The sequence below is a fragment of the Ochotona curzoniae genome, unplaced genomic scaffold (assembly GCF_017591425.1).
Source record: "Ochotona curzoniae isolate NIBS_2020 unplaced genomic scaffold, NIBS_Ocur_1.0 scaffold_3890, whole genome shotgun sequence".
Lineage (NCBI taxonomy): Eukaryota > Metazoa > Chordata > Mammalia > Lagomorpha > Ochotonidae > Ochotona > Ochotona curzoniae.
This window is the reverse complement of record NW_024467115.1, coordinates 589,004-606,392: the sequence shown is the minus strand read 5'-3', so window position 1 is coordinate 606,392 and position 17,389 is coordinate 589,004. Positions and strand designations below refer to the sequence as shown.

The following is a 17,389-nucleotide window of genomic DNA, read 5'->3' as shown; positions in this document are numbered from 1 at the left end:
CACCGGTGCAGGATCCCAAAGCTTTGGGCCATCCCTGACTGCTTTCCCAGGCCACAAGCAGGGAGCTGGATGGGAAGTGGGGTCGCCGGGCTTAGAACCGGCACCGATATGCGATCCTGGTGCATTCAAGGTAAGGATTTCAGCAGCTAAGCTCTAGTAAAGGAAATTTTATCACAAGATATTCTAGAAACCTGCTAGTTTTTCTCACAAATCCCTTTTTTTTCAAGGAAAACACTGAATTAAGACTATCCATAACATTTTAGAACTATTATTCACACTCAGTACACACAATAATTTCTTCATTACAACAATGTCTGGCTAACCAGATAATTTATCTTGATTTGTAAAATGAAGAATTTGTAACAGCAGAATGTTTCCTAAAGACCTTTGAAATACTGTTGTAGAAATTATGCAATTGAAGGTATAGCACAGTTTCTAGAAAAGGTTGTTTTCAGTGGGCAAAACTCAATTTGCAGCTTACAAATAGCAACGTGGTGTTGGTGCTGTGGTCTAGTATAGCAGTTAAAATAGCATTTGGGATGCCTATATCCTGTTACAAAGGGCCTGGCTGCGGGTCCCTGACTGATTTCCAATGCAATCCACACTTTAGGCGGTAGCCGGTGATGGCCCAAGTAATTGGACTCCCCTCCCTCTGCCCCCGTTCCTGCAATCCACCAGACCAAGCAGGCATGCCCACTTGGGGATTATGCCAGTGGGTGCAAGATTCTCTCTTTCTCATTTCTCCTTTGTCACTTCCTCTTTCGAATAAATAGACAAGAAGTTAATTAGTGTTAAGGTTAATACGGATTTTTATGAATTTGTTGCTCATAAGCATGGTATAAAGGCAATTTAGACTAGATCTATTTTTATATAATGGACTAGATGATAAACAGGTTTACAAAACTGAAGTAATTCACACTGCTGGACTTGATTTTTTCAAGTTATTCTCAGTTCGCTTCATGCATATTTGAAATGTCTCTGTTCTTTGCTTCACAAACTCAAGAATAATAATGAAATAATTAGTAATTTGCTATTGATAAACTAGAATATATCCTACCAAGGTTTATATTTTTATTTACCCATTTCACCTGCCGCTCTCCTCTCCAAAAGAAAACATGAATCTCCCTCTAAATTCACATAGCATTCAAATGAATTCCAATATAAAGTATGAGGTAATTAAGTCTCAGTTGATTATTGGTCAGAACTCGTTTGGATTGATTTTGAAATTGTCCACATTTTACAAATGGAGATGAGGATGGCTAACAACACACTAAGCTGTCATACAGTATGTACAATTACCCAGCTGCCAGCGCATGAAAATGATAAAGGTCTTCTTAACTTTCATCCTCTCCAAGTCATGACAGACTTTTAATATTTCTGGAAGCCCTGTGTGGTGGCACAGCAAGCTAATGCTCCACCCTGAGGTGCTGGCATACCATATATGGTCTTCACTTACTGTCTCAGCTATTCCTCTTTCCATCCAGGTCTCTGCGGCCTGGAAAAGCAGCAGAGGATGCCTAAGTCTTTGGAACCCTGCACGTACTTGGGAGGCCCTGAGGTAGTTCCTGCCCCCAGCTTTGGATCAGCTCAGCGCTGGACATTGCAGCCAATTGGGGAGTGAACCAGTGGATGGAAAACCTTATCGCTCTGTCTATCCATCTCTTTGTAAAATCTGCCTTTCAAATAAGATTAATAAATCTTGAAAAAGAAGAATAATTATAAAGTAAAAATTTCTGAAAGAAGCTCAAAGCAAATGTAAATGACATACTCTTTTAATAACCCTTACCCCTTCACTTTTTTAATAATGGAATACAAATAGACAGCTGCATCCTAGAGGGGACAGAGCCTGCTCTCTGATACAATATCCCCATAAGAGCTGTTTTGAGGCCAGCACTGTGACTTAATCATAATGTCACTGCCTGTGGCACTGGCATGCCATATGGGTGTCAGCTCAAGTCTTGGCTGCCCCCATTTCGGCTCCAATTCCCTGCTAAAGTGCCTGGGAAAGCAGCAGAGCATGGCTCAAGTATTTGGGCATACACAAGGGAGTCCTGGAGGAAGCTCCTGGCTCCTGGTTTGAAATGGTCCCAGCTCTGCTGTCGTGGCCATTTGGGGAATGAACCCAGCAGATGGAAAATCTCTCTATGTCTCTCCCTCTTTCTCTCTAACTCTGACTTATAATAAATAAATAAAACTTAAAAAAAAAAAAAAGAATGAGTTGTTTTGCTGGCTTTATCACAACCATTACAACGGCAAGAGGGAGTTTTAGTCTGGGAGGAAGGATGGGAGCTGAGTACTAGTTTCAACATTGCCTACAGCAAAACATCCAAATTATGGCCTGTCTGAAGATTTGATGGATTAAGACTCATTTTCACAGTCTAGAAGTTAATAACAACATTCCCACAGTTAAAAGGGAAGAGTCTAAACTAGAAATCTATGACTGGCAATGAGAGGGGAAACTAATGAATGGGGAGCCACCCTCATAGTCTGTCCCAACCAGTGTGCTCAGGTTCAACGTAACTCCTTTGAGAATGCTATCTTTTTGTGTGTGTGCAAGTCTTTTTCTACTTCACCCTTCCTCAAATATTTTGCTTCACTGATAGGAACCTCCATCCAGGGCTCTGTGTTGCGGCTTCTTGTGCCAGCATTTTATTTTAGAGTGCCAATTTGAGTTCCAGCACCTGTTAATGACCCTGGAAAAAATAGAGACTATTGGCCCAAATGCTTGGGTCTTTGCCACTGACAAGGGAGGACAGGATGGGGTTCTAGGCTCCCCGCTTTGGCCTTCACCCAGCCTGAGCTCTTGGTGCCATTTGGGCAATAAAGCAGAGGATGGAAGACCTGTCTCTCCTCTTCCTCTCTTTTGTCATTTTCTTCTCAAATAAGTGAGTAAACAAATCTCACAAGAGAGATAACCACCATTCTGACTTTAAAAATAGCTAACTCCACCATGAAACATTTAAAAATAAGGATTTCACTGGGAATCCAAAAGAGAGCTCAGTGACTTCTCACCTGAACCATGGTTTTATTCAAATCTTGGGTTTTTTATTCAACACCTGGAAGTGTCCTTGGATTTGCAAATCTGCCTCAATTCACATTCAGATTGAGCTTTAACCTCTCTCTTAAAACAGGATCTACTTTGACATGATTGTATTATAAACAGCAGTGCTGTGATTCTATAAGCATTTGAATGCGCTCTCCCAAATTTCTACCTTCTCTCTCTTCTCTCCTGTGAGGCAGGGTCTTTCTTACTTTTCCCTCCGAAACTGTCGTCAGGCTGTGCACAGCAGTTTACCAAGTAGGGTGAAAAATCAAGAAAAAAAATAAATGCCTTTACTTTGTGTAGAATGTAACTGGCAGGCATGAACTTTGGGAAGAATCACCAATGCTTCCACATGGAATAGCCTTTTGGCACTTGGCATCAGACCTGAGATTAAAATCTTGCAGACAACAGAATAATTCCTTGGCCAAAAGGAATAAAGGGCCAGGAAGCACAAGAGCTGCCTGCTTCCAGCACAGCAGGCCAGTTCCTCTCCACACATGCCCTGTTTGGGGCGTCGGCTCCGTTAGCAGCTGAGAGGGAAACCCTCTATTTTCCCATGCGGGAATAAAGGAAGGCTGTCCTACAAGGAAGAATAAATTGCCCTACCCCAAGCCAAGCTTGGTATCCTCTGGCTTTTCTGGCAGACAGACAATTTGTGTGGCAGTGCACAGGACTTCTCCCTTTGCCTCAAACTGTCAAGACTGGGCTTCCAAGGCAATGAGACTTTGGTTAAAAACTGTTTCAAATTGTTTCTGATGAGTATGTAGTTTTGACCTTGACAATAATAAAACCAAATTAATAGTCTATCTATGAAAGTAATGAGCCTAAAAGCCCGTATACATGCTATAAAAAATTAAACTCCTTACCGTAACCCCATCAACAACGGTCAAAAACATTGGGAAAACAAGTCAGAATCTAACTTGGGAGAGAGAGATCTGTCATAAGATAAAAAAGAAACAACAAAAATCTTCCTGAAAACTCTGAACCTTGTGGAGCTCTTTCTGAACCCTGCAAGTCAGTTCCCAATGCAGATAAGAGCTGGCCCTACTGACCTGGTGGCCTGCCCTGGGAGAGCCGCTGCTGGGGCTAGCCGGAGGGCACACTCGGCTGCCGGGACACAGTTCTGCCAGTGCTCAGGGCCACGCTGATAAAACAGCCTTCTGAAATGCTGAAGCAGCAAACACCACTTGTTTTTTCCAAAGCAGTCAAGTGGCAAGGTTTGTCCTTGCTTGCTAATTGCAGTTGGGTCATTGTACAAAATTACAGAATTTTCAGGGCCATTTTCTTTGAAAGGGAGTGAAATTAGCATAAAAAAGGGATATTCCAGGACTATACAATTAAAACCATGGTCACGTAACAACGTGTGAGTAATATCCCTGGGGAGTTTTGGTTTCTGAGTCTCAGAGAAAAATCAGTGACATGTGATAAATGACCCAAGCAGATTCCTACACAAAGGTGCAGCTTTCCTTGGGGTTAGAAGCACTTCCACACTGGCTCTCACTCCCGACCTAAGCCATTACTTTTTTCCCTACAAAAGATGGTAATTACTGAAACCAAATCACAGTGCAAACTCCAGGGAAGTAGCTGATGGTAAGGAGGAAGATGAGAAGGAGAAGGAAGGTGAATGAAATACCTACCGTGGAACATTCTGGCTCACATAAACCTCCATAAGTTTAAGATTCTTACTAAATTGTAACTGGGCATAAAAAATCAAAACAAAGCAAACGAAAAGTAGTCGTGTCCTTGCTAACCTTGTGGAGTGATATGGATTGGGTTCTAGGCTCACTATAGCCTGGACCTAGTCAGGGCTGGCATTCTATTTCTCTCAGGTGTGAGTGTGAGTGTGTGTGTGTGTGTGTGTGTGTGTGTGTGTGTACTTTTACCTTCCAAATAAATAAAAGATATACGTGGATTATTTTTCCTAAGGATAAACAAAATGTAGTTAATGATTTAGCGAACCCCATATCTGCTGGGGAAGATAGATGAATTATTTCAAACTGAAGTTGATGATGTAGTGAATGTTTAGAAGAGGGAATGGCTAGGGGACTATGCTGTAGCATAGAGGGTTAAGCTTCTTTGCAATGCCAACATCCCATATGAGCACCAAGTCAATTCATGGTTGTTCCACTTCTGATTGAGCTTCCTGTTAACATACCTGGAAAATGGCAGAAGCTGGCACAAGTGTTTGGGTCCCTCCACACATGTGAGAGATGCTGGAGAAACTCTGCCTTCAGAGTGGCCTAACTTTGCCATTATGGTCACTTGGGCAGTGAACCAGCAGATGGAAGATCTCTCCCTCTATTTCTTTTCTCTCTCTGTTTTCCCCCACCTCTTTCTCTCTATAACTCTGCCTTTCAAATAACTAATAAATCTCAGAGAGAGAGAGAGGGAAAGAGAAAAAAGAATGAGTGGTCAGAACTGATGGACATCAGAGAAGGTTCTGGGATATGTAGCTTGATTTGATACTTGAAGAGTTTGCCTTTAATGGAATGTGTGAGATGGCACAAGCAAAGGCAAGTGGAGGAAAATAAAAGCAAAGCATATATATATATACATATATATACTGTATATATATATATAAAAATTTGGGAAAAACTTTTACAAAGAACAAAGCATAGTAGTATAGTGGGTTAAGCAGCCACCTGCAAAGCTGGCACCCCCATCCGGACACCACTTTCAATTCAGCTCTTTGCTAATGTGCCTGGGAAAGCAGCAAAAGATGGCCCAAGTTCTTGGGCCCCTGCCATTCCTCTGGGAGTCCGAGATTGAGTTTCTGGCTCCTTAATTCAGCCTAGGTGTGTCATTCATTTGTGGAGTAATCCAGAGGATAGATGATTTCTCTCCTCTTTTTGTCTTTCTGATAAATAAATCAATCCTATAAAACAGAAAAAACAACCTGGAGAATGAAGCTGTCTGATGTATTCAGGAAAAGACACAAAGTTTGGAGAGCTCAAAGGTGAGGCAAAGCGGGGACAAAGAGGTTAAATAAGGTGTGAATTCCATGTTAGCAAGTTTCTTGAGCTGGTGGAGTAGGATTAACATGACTGGAATCAGGAAAGAGATTATTATAGTAGTTAACAAGAAAACTTTGTGTGGCCTAGAGGGAATGAAGACTGGCAAGAGGACAGAGGAAAAACTCCAGGGGTTCTTTCTCTGAAAAACAATTGGAAAGCCATGGGCTGACAGCAGCAGTGAAATACAAGGAAACACTGAACGTTCAGGGTGCTTGGAGAATCGCTCTCTCTGCTTGTCTCACAGAAAACCTGTATATGGAGCTCATTTTGAATAATCTGGGCAAGCTCTTTAGTGTTCAGAAACACACCAGGAGAAGGAAACCTTCAGCTCAACCCCTGCTTGGTGTTAGAATCTGTTCAGGGAATGAGAAGGTGGCCTGGGGACAGCAAGGATGAAGAAATAAGCAGTGTGGGAGGCAGCCAGGGAGGCTGGGATGCGAAGGGGGCAGAGCAACGACAATGGCTGACGTTGACCAAGGCCTTTGCATGTGACACACATGGCTCTTTAATACACACCCAACCCCCTAAAACCCTTATACATTGCAGATTTACTTATTTATTTAAAATATTCATGCATTTATTACAAGTTGCAAAGAGGATGGGAGAGAGAGTTGACCTTCCATTTGCTGGTTCATTTCCACAATGGCTGGCGTTGGGCTGGGTCAAGGTCAATATTCTGGAACTCCACCCAGGTCTCCCATGTGGGTGGCTGGGGTCCAAGTACCTAGACCATCTTCTGCTGCTTTCTAGGGCACATTACCAGAGAAATGAATTGGACGGGAAGAGGCTGGGACTCAAACCAGAACCCACGGGGGATGCCAGCACTGTAGGCAGTGGATTAATCCACTGTGCCACAGCACTACTCCTGATAAACACTACTATTTTACCCATTTTAAAGACAAGGGAATGGAAATATAGAAGGTTAAATAATTTGCACAAGGCCCAAAAATGTAAAAGAACAAGTGGTAAGATGGTCATAGAACCAGGAAGTATAATTACAGAATTTATACTCTTGAGCATGACTACAAAATCTAGTCAGAAAAAAGAACTCTCAATCTCTCCCTACTCAAGGCCAGTCTGGCTTTACTGATCCACTGTAACGCAAGTAGGGAGATGCAGACTCCATGAGAACAAGTTCCTTTGGAGCCCCGAGGGGCCTGGAAGACTGGCCAGGATTTCTGATTCCTGCCAAGACTTCTCGTCAGGTCTTCAGGGAGTCCAGGAACAACCCGGAGGCCGTGCGCTGGGGAATGTCAGCTTTCATGAGAAAACTGGAACCCAGCCAATCTTCTGGAATGATCGGGAAAACGGAAAGCATAGTTCCTCTGAGACTGTACGAGCAGGAGTGGCAGAAATAAACTTTTTGTGTGAATTAAACTGCCAGGTCCTTATTGGTCAGAGAGATTGGGAATAGAACTGAATCTGAGGGGGAATTAAGGGTACAGGATCACTGAAGAATTTTAAAGTGAGCGTAATCACCTCACAGGCCTTTTTCTTTAGTTCCATAAGTAATTTTTATATTTTAAATTAGGGCTTTCTGTTAAGAAACAATGTCTGAAAGTTCAGGATATCGTAGTATTTGGGAAAGCTAACCTAAATACATTATATCATGAATTGTAAAAGGAGGATTGAGAGTCAGTAGCATAGCAGTAACCTTAAATGTCTTATATTATACTATTTTGTATATTTATTTTATTTTTAATGTTGTCTACATTGTTGAGAAAAAAAAATGTCGATGTGGGCCACTAATTTGGGTGGGGAGGGCAGAGATATGGAGGAAGGAGAGTGGGACAAGGATTTCTAATTTTTTTCCTTTTCTCTTGTATCTGTAGGGGGAGGGAATAGAGGGAGATGCTCCTTGCTACCAAGCTACACTAGCACCTACAAACGGCACTGGGGGACAGTCATTTGATGTCACCTTAGAGACTCCGATGTGAAGAAGAATGTTTTGAGGGAGTTACTCCAGTGGTTTTGATAGATCTGAGATGTTGGTTTTATTGCACCAGAGTTAAGAAAATCTATCCAAGGTCTAGTGGTTGGCAAAGTCTACCTTCATATATCCACACATCCAGACTCTTGCTGCCATAGCTTGGCCAGGAGAAATGTCCAACCTGTTTTGCCCTCCATTCTCTGATGTGACACTCTATTTCCTTGTTGGCCTAGATGATTTGGCTGTCATGTACCCCCACGTATATCTGGGTGTATTATTCACTATGCAAGCACCAGCAACTGAGGAAGCCCAGTCCTGATATGTATACTCCCAGGTTGGGCCACATAACCTGTGATTTTCCCCTAGGGCCACAGTTCTTTTCAGAGGTCCAGTTGGGAGGCCCCTAAGAAACCTCACCTGGGGTGACGACAGACCTGACTCTTGTGTGTACGAGCTAGTTTGAGGTTCGGATTGGTCCATCTCCTGCATCAGCCTATGCATATACCAGTGAATGCAGTTGCCCGATCAGTTCCACCTCTAGCCCCATCTCCCATGCAAACTGACAGGTACTATGACCTAGCCAAATGCAGTCCATAACAAACCCACCTTTACACATACCAGCAAGAACTGCAACCTAGTTGGGGAGACCCCTAATAATCCTCATCAGGCCCACCCCATTTCTGGTTCTGGTGTGTACTGGCATTTGCAGCAGTCTAGTCTGGCCCATCACACCTCCTATCTAGTTCATGGGTGCTGCTTAGCTTAGTCCAATCAACTCACAGACCCAGCTCACACATATGCCGATGGATAGGTGCTGTCGCTTTGTCCAGCTCACCAGCAGGAGCTGCAGCCTAGCAGAAGAGTGTCTACAATTCCCCTACTTGGCACACTCTCAGCCCTAGATCTTGCCTTTGTCAGATGGTATTATGGTCCAGCCTAACATGACTTTCACCCAGTCCCTGCACTTACCAGCAGATACTGTAGCAGAGCCTGACTGACCACCACTTATTTTGGTACTTGCACTTGCCAGCAGATGCAGTGACCTACCCTATCCTGGCTCTCTCCCAAACCAAGTTCACATGTAGGCTGATGGATGTTCCAGTGCTGCCCAGCTGGGTTCACCCACAGTCCCAGCTCTCACTCACCAGTGAGAGTAGTGGCCTAGCAGGAGAGTCAATGAAGTTCCCTTACCAGACTCACTCCCAGCCCTGGGTATTGCGTATGTTGGTGGGTGTTGTAACTCAGTCTGGCATGACTTACCTTACCTTAGCATTTGCCAACACAAGTTGTAGTCTGGCTCCATCCAGCCTCCAGTCTTAGCTTCTGCTGGCAGGTGCTGCAGCCTAACCCAACCTAATAAGCCCCAGTTTCGGCCCTCACATGAACTGGCAGGTGTTATGGCCCAACCTGACCTGGCCTGCACCCTGTCCTGGATCTCATACTTGCTTGTAAGTGCTGAGGATTGGACCAGCCAGGCCCATCTCCAGAACTGGGCCACATGCACGCAGATGGATACTATAGCCCAACCTAGGTGTTCCTAGTCTTGGCTCTTGTGCTTACCAGGGGGAGCTGCATCCTAATAGGGGAGTTCCCCAAGTTCCCCTATCAGATCAGTTCCATGTTCTGGATCTTGCATGCACTGATAGCTTGGCCCAGCCTGACATGTCCTGCCACCAGTCCTGGCATTCATTGGCAGGTACTATGGCCCTTGCTTGACCAGCCAGCACCGATTCCAGCTTTCACTAGTGGGTGCTACAGCTCAGCCCCACCTGTCCATCTTTGGCTCTCATTTGACCTGGTGAGTTAAACAGCGTAGCCTCTCAAGGCACACCCTGTCCCGGCTCTCACGCATGGCAGTGGGTGTTAAATCTTGGCCTGGGGCCCATCCCCTGAGCCAGCCTACACACAGGCCAATAAGTGGTGTATCCCTAATTTGTCTGGGTCATACCCAGGCCCAACGTTCATGCTCACCAGCAGGAGCTATGTCTTAGTAAGGGAGTTCCCCAAGTTCCTCTACCAGGCCTGTTCCCAGACCCAAATGTCATGCATGCTGGCACCTGCTAGGCCCCTTTCTAGCATAGTCTGCCTCAGTCCTGGCCTTTGCATGTGATGGCAGGTGCTTCAACCTGGCCTGTCCCCAGACTTGATTCTTGGGCGCACCCATGGGTGTTGCAGCCTGTTGTCAGCCTGGCCTGTGTATAACCCCACTTCCCATGAGTGTTGGTGAGTTTTGAGGTCATTCCTAGCTCAGTCTGTCACCATCCCCAGTTGTTACACAAACCAGTGAGTACCACAAACCCACAGGGGTGAGTCCACATATCCCCTATAGAATCTGTCCCTAGAACTGGTTGAACTCATGGACCAGTCTTGCATGGCCCCCAGCCGTAGTTTTCATGTGTGCCGACAGCTGATGGGTGATGCCACCAAGGCCAGCCCAGGGTTCTCACTTGCACAGGTGCATTGGCCTACCCAGACAAGCCCTCCAGTTTCCCCTCTGTAAATCATCTTATCTCAGCTTCCTTATTTACCTGCAAGTGGAATGATCTAATCTGTCAAAGCCCTCAGAAGTCATTCCACACCTGGAAAGCATTCCTTCAACAGCCCTCACTCCCACATATTTCCAAACTCCATTCCCTCGGCAATCTGTGGCCATCACCCACCCCCAAAGGCACTGGGGGCTGGGGTGACATGTCCTGTAAAAATAATTCTAACTATACTGCTGAGTTGAGGTCTTACATATTTAAAGTGTATTAGTTATTTGGATTTGTACTTATTTTTCAGAAAGGCAGAAAGACAATGAGAGAGAAGAGTAAAGAAGTTAGAAAACTCCTATCAAGTGGTTCACTTCTCAAATGCCTGCAAAAGCATTTGCAGGTCTTCAGATCAGGTGGAATCTTAATCCAGGCTCTCCTGTAAGGTGGCAGAAGTCCCTTACTTAAGGCATCAACACTGCCCTATGGGTGTACACTAGCAGAAAGCTGGGTTGGGGGCTGCAGCATGGAACCCAACCTAAGTACTCTAGCGCAGGATATGAGTTTCTTCACCAACATCTTAGCCACTAGGCTAGATACACATATCTAAATAATCCCATTGTACCTGTACCAGGCTTTTTAACACTCGTGAAATCCAGGGCAAATTTTTCCTGATTATTATGAAAGTTGGTGTGAAGGATTATGCTTGCTTACATGGTATTGTGTTATCAGAAATTTGAATTGTGAAAATGCCTAAAATATATGAGTCAAACATTTAATGCAAAATGGATATGGGAATGAGTCACTAAAAACTAAATGCATACAGATGAAAATTGTACAATTCTTGAATATTCAGCATGGCTGTTTAGTCATATTCCAAATATACACACTCTTGTAAAGCTTAAAAACACCAATGACAGGGCCAGGTGTCATAGCCTAGTGGCTAAAGTCCTCTCCTTGCATGCCTGGGATCCCGTATAGGCAACAGTTTTAATCCTAGCTGCTCTACTTCCCTTTCAGCTCCCTGCTTGTGCTCTGGGAAAGCAGTCAAGCACAGCCCAAAGCCCCTGGTTCCTGGCTCTTGGCTTTGGATTGGGTCAGCTCTGGCCATTGTGGCCACTTGGGGAGTGCATCAGTGGATGGATCTTTTCCTTGTATCCTCTTCTCTGTCTGTCTGCCTTTCCAATAAAAATAAATAAATCTTTTTAAAAAACTAATGACAGAAAACATTATTCTTTTTCAAATAGTTAGTTCTGCATGTAAAATTTTGATTATTTTGTGTCTTGGAATTCCTTGACAATGAATTTTAAAGATAGATTCATGGAAAAAATCTCATGCTGGATACACTCGAACTATCCAAATATTTCAACCACACATTGAATCATTAGGATCTACCATCTAGCAGAATTCTAAGAGTGATTCCAGAACACATACTCCGTCCCTGCCACACTTCCGGGGGTATCTCCTTCCCACCACTGGCTTAGGTGACACAGCATGGATCTTTTGGGACCTGCATTAGCACTGTGGTCCTCTCTCTCTCTCTAGAGTCCTATGGTCCTATGGTCCTATGGTACACGGGTGCCTGACCACAATCACCTTCCCCAGAAAGTGGACAACACTCAGGACTACCACTTCCATATCCCCCAGACAGGGGAAGACAAAGCACTTCTGCCTCTTCTTTCGTATTTGCAAGAGAGATCTAAACTTCACTTGAAATACAGGAGTGGTCTAGTGGTTTTGGTGAAAGGAAATATTCAAAGGAGATAAAAGAGAAACTTTGAGCATCATTAAATATCGTTAAGTACATTCTCAACTAAAAACATTACTTACATTTTGTGTTTTAGATGAAATTGCCATGAAATTCAATGAAGTTTGTTTGAGTGGTCAAATGTAAGAGATCAGTAGAAACTGATGTCTTAACAGCTACAAGGACAGGTAGAAATCTTCTTTCCACCCCTGTAACAAGCTGTGAATCTTCAGCATGTACTTAATCTCTCTATGACTCAGTTTTTCTGTCTATAGAGAGGAGCCAACAATATTTTTCTAGAGAAGTAGATGTGGGGATTCTAGAAAATATACCTATTGGCCAAGCATGTGCCTGGCATATAATCGGTACTGAGTGTGTTTTTATATTTTTAGAAGATAAATACAGCTCTTTTCTATACATATATAAACCTTGTAGAGGAAATATTAATTTACTTGGTTTTATTGCTACAAGTGAGTTGCAATTCACAATCCAATGCTTAGTAATGAATCTAAGTCTTGAAAAGTGAAGAATCTAGAAATTGGCAGAGGACAACACCTGAAGGCAAATCAGAATTACTTCGTAATCTAGCTTAAGCTATTTTCCCATTCCTTTGTTTCTCTTTTTGTATGATTTATTTTATTTGTTTGGAAGGCAGTGTGACACAGAAAGAAACAGACATGCAGAGAGAGCTCTTCCATCCTCTGGTTCACTCCCCAAATGACCATAACTGCCAGGGTTGGGCCAGGTAAAATGCAGCATCCTGGAACCCACCCTGGACTCTGCGTGAGTGGCAGCCATCCAAGCACGTGAGCCATCATCTGCTGCTTTCCCAGCTGCATTACCAGGGAGCTGCATGGTAAGCAGAACAGCTTGAACCAGTACTTTCATCTTAAAGATTTATTTATTTTTATTGGAAAGGCAAATTTAGAGAGAGAAGGAAAGACAATGCAAAAGGTCTTCCATTCACTGGTTCACTCCCTAAGTGGCCGTAATGGCCAGAGAGACCTGACCCAAAGTCAGAAGCTTCTCCTAGAACTACTATGCAGATGGCAGGATCCCAAGGCTTTGGGTGGTCCTCTACTGCTTTCCCAGCCCAAAATAGGCAGGGAGCTATACAGGAAGTGGAGCAGCCGGGACATGAACCAGAACCCATAAGGGATCCAGGCACTTGCAAGGTGAGCATTTAGCCACTGAGCCATTGCACCTGGCCAGAATTAGTACTGTGATATGGGATTTTTGCATGGCAGATGGCAAGTTAATGTACTGAGCTACAACGCCAGGCCCTAATCCCATGTTATTCTTCCTGTGATATATTTGTGAATATGCATCAAAGATGATGGAGGAAACTCCTCGGTGTGGGGAAACCACATCCATTTTGCAATGTTGGCTTTGGGAAGACTTTCTCCCTCCCTAGTTACCCATCATCAAGACAATGGAGATGACAGATGACTTCTCTGCTGCTCCCAGAACATGCAGTTAACCATTCCTCATTCAGTCAAGAGTTACTGCCCCAAGAGATGAGAGTCAAAGATCTCTCTCTGACCTTATATTACTTGTCCTCACATACTTTTCTGTGAAGCTCTGACTCTCACTCCTTCTTGGAACTTGAGCAAAAAGCTCTGCCTAGTGCAAGACTCCAAGAAATTCCCCTGTAAACTAAAATACATCTGACTACCAGCAGAAACTGCAGAGTAAGTTCACCGTGGGGCCTTAGGCAACCCTGCAATTGTCATTTTTCTGATCTGAGTCCAACTCTAGTTAAAAAGTTGTGACTAATAATATAAACACTATCATACTGATTCTAAGTAATTCAACCATCATTAAAATAGACATAATAGTCCCAGTGATAAAAATCTTGAATGACTCTTTCCCCGTGAGGACTAAACAAGCTTAGATCTCAGAATCATCTCTCTCAGGGCTCTCCTGGTTTCTGATCCACGGGAGGAGGCACCATGGGCAAGAAACAGCCATGAGTCCATAGTCAGAGACAGGCATGAGGGCTTTGCATTGAAGAAATTTCCTTTATTGCAAGACAGCATACACAGCCTACCTAAAAACATGTGTCACTTGTGGAGTTGTATGCAGGGAGAATCTGAAAATCCTCCAAGTCAAAATAACCTATACATAGGATTTTGTCTTTATTTCCAATTTTTCTAGCCCAAATTGTTGTCTGGCTTTGACATCAAAGGGTTACCATCATGGTGAATTGGGACTCCAACAAGCTATCAGCTCTTGGAAAAGCACAAAACCTGATTTTCAAAATTTCAGGAAATTGTGTCTCGCACTTGTGCTGCCTTCTCTAGAAAATTCTGACTCCAGTCACATGGACTGCTCCTCACTTCATTCAGGTGTGTGCTCAAACGTCCTTACTTTGCAGAAATCTCACTGACTGTCCCACGTGCTGTGGCACACCACACTGCAAAGCAAGTCAATGTCACCTTAGCACCCCTTCATCTTCCTTCTCACTCTCATGGCACTCTTTTGGCTGTCCCACTCCCCGGCAGCTTGAGATACAAGCTCCATGACAACAGTTCTTCACAAAGAACCTGGAACTCAAGGACATATTAAATAATTGTCAAGTAAGTGAATGCACTGTAGTTGTTTTAGCCAAATGTCTCACATCTTTAACTGTCTTCCCAGCAGGAATGAATCTCAAAGTTCCTGAGAGCCATCCAAGGCTAGGTCTCCTTAGAAATCCTTTGTCACTTCATACAACGAAGCAATTGTATCCACCTCAGGTATCCAGGGAGTTCACAGATCGTAAGTTTCTCTTTAAATCTACCCAGACTATAGTTAACTCACACTCCACTTCCTCCTCCCCAAGCCACAAATATTTTCTCACTCTGGAAACCCAGGTCTTTTTTCTTACCGTATTTACCCGAAGAGCTGGTGAAGAGAAGATAGTCAGCAGCACAGGTCTTGGATTCAATATCCAAGTCTCCCAACCTCAGAATCAGTGTCTTCCCCTTTGGGACTCTGATCGTCTTCTCGCACACTGTATGATTGGGGTAAGTCCCTGGATAGTTCTTAGATGTCATTGTGCCACTTTCCTGATAGCTCACAACATGCCCACAGCCATCACCTGGTAAAGAAGAAAGGATGAGAGAGGTGAGTGCCAATAATTCTTGTGAGAACAAGTTATGTATTTCATTCTCTCACTCTCTGTCTCTCCTCCTCTTTTTTTTGGGGGGGGGGGAGAAAGAAGAGCTAATAAACATATCAATAAACTGTTACCGAACTATTAAATACCATCTATTATTTTGGGTTATTTATCTGTTGCTTTTCAGTTTACTCTTCTAAACATTGCTAACCGAAAAAAAAAAAAAGTTCCACATAGGGACAGGCCTTGTGGCATAGTAGGTTAAACTGCTGCTGTGGCATCGACATTCTGCATGACAGTGCTGGCTGCAGCACTCCAGCCCCTCCACTACTGAACCAAATTTTTGTTAAAGTGTCCTGAGAGGTCCTGAAATGATGGCCCAAATAACTGACCCAGATGCAGTTCTCAGCTTATAGGTTCATCCACGCTCAGCCACAGCCATTGCAAGCATTTACAGAGAGAGCCAACAGATGAAAGATTCATTCCCTCTCCCTCCTTCCAAGTAGATGAAAATTTAAAAAAAAAACAAAACCCAATACTTAATGGAAAGCCTTAAGAAATACACCATGTCCTTTGCATTAATGCATTTGTCAGGTTATTGCCAAAGTCAATGCCACATCATAATGCAAAACAGAAGAAATAACATTACTCAAGTAATGAGATAGCAAATACAAGAGGCTCCTGCTAGAATCTCAGGAACTGAACCTAGGAATCATTGCACATTTATGTTTTGGACAATGAGAGCTACAAAGTCAGAGTCCTGAAAGATGCAGGATGTAGTATTACAATACTGCAAGAATCTACTGCATTGAGAACTTGCCCTATACCAGACATGATATCTGTTGGAGACGCATAAAAGCAACCAGGATTGACTCACAGAATAGAGTGAAAGAGGAGAAATCATACATTCTGATAAATAATTCTAGATTCTGTGTGCTGTATCCAGAGAAAATGAAGAGAAAAAAAAGTTTCAATGAATTATCAGTTTTCCCTTAAAATAAGAAGTTAGCTTAAGGTTTTTCTGAAGCAAAAAGTCTTTTGAAACTACAAGTTCCCCGACTAACCAACAACTCAACTCCAGTTGATTAAAACAATCAAGTTAGTCACACAAATATCTAAGTGCATAACTGGGTGGGTTGTAAGGTGAATAAACACATAATGTAATCACACTGCAAAATACCTGTGGTCAAGGTAGTTTTGCATAAACACAGCAAGAATTTCTAGACTTGGCTGGTGGGAAAGAACACAGATTGTTGCATAAAGAACTCTCTGAGGCCTCTCCATGTCCAAGTATGCCATAGAGAAGGCTCCATTTGGATACACTGGGAATTGAAAGGGCACAAAGCATCCTCTACCTTTTCACCCTCTGTCTTAGCTAGAGTTGGAACCAGATATAATCTTCCTTTATTCCACTGCCTTCTTGCCAGAAGGTTTTTTAGCCCAAATGGGAACAGAGGCCTAATCAAAGCAAGTAGAGAAATATAAAGAGAGTAGTGGCCATAGAACTCCAGGACTTCTCATCTCAGTAGCCAACGCCTAGAAAAAGTATCTACTCATTTTCTGGAAAGTCCCACAAGATTCCAGGAAGCCTTTCCCAGAGTGCTAGATGGTAAAACTAGACAGTTAAGATAAAACTACTATGAAACCTTGAAATCCCAGCATAAGTCGTATAGGGTAGTTGCTAAGGAGCCACAGAATTTTTTTTTAAGTCAGCAGACAATGAAACAGACATTAGGAAAAGATGACCAATCTGGTTAGAGAATGCTTGAGCACCTGAGGGTTGTAACAGGATCTGTATTAGAATAGCAAGATAGCAAGAGGATGGTTAGGAATACAGGAGCTGGATGCAATGGAAAGGTAAAAGAATAATGGATATAATCACAAGACAAAATCTATACTCATGTTTGGGCTACCCACAATGGGAAAGACAAGAAGAGGAATAAAAGTAATCACAAGTTTTGAGTCCAGAAGTGACTGAAGCATTGATGCTACTACAGACACGGCAAGGATCCCCAGCGAGGGAGCAGGTGTGGGGAGGTGGGGGGCAAGGGTTGTAAGCAACAGATTAATCCCTTGGGTCCTAG

The 17,389-nt window shown here is 43.3% G+C and overlaps 1 protein-coding gene across 1 annotated transcript in view; it reads right to left on the bottom strand.

The window, feature by feature from the left end:
• DCBLD1 (discoidin, CUB and LCCL domain containing 1) overlaps positions 1-17,389 on the bottom strand; it is an 84,645-nt gene that overhangs the window by 29,294 nt on the left and 37,962 nt on the right. The window contains exon 2 of the mRNA XM_040965366.1: positions 15,075-15,287. Coding sequence (XP_040821300.1) covers positions 15,075-15,287 — 213 coding nt within the window. The remainder of the gene's footprint in view (positions 1-15,074; positions 15,288-17,389) is intronic.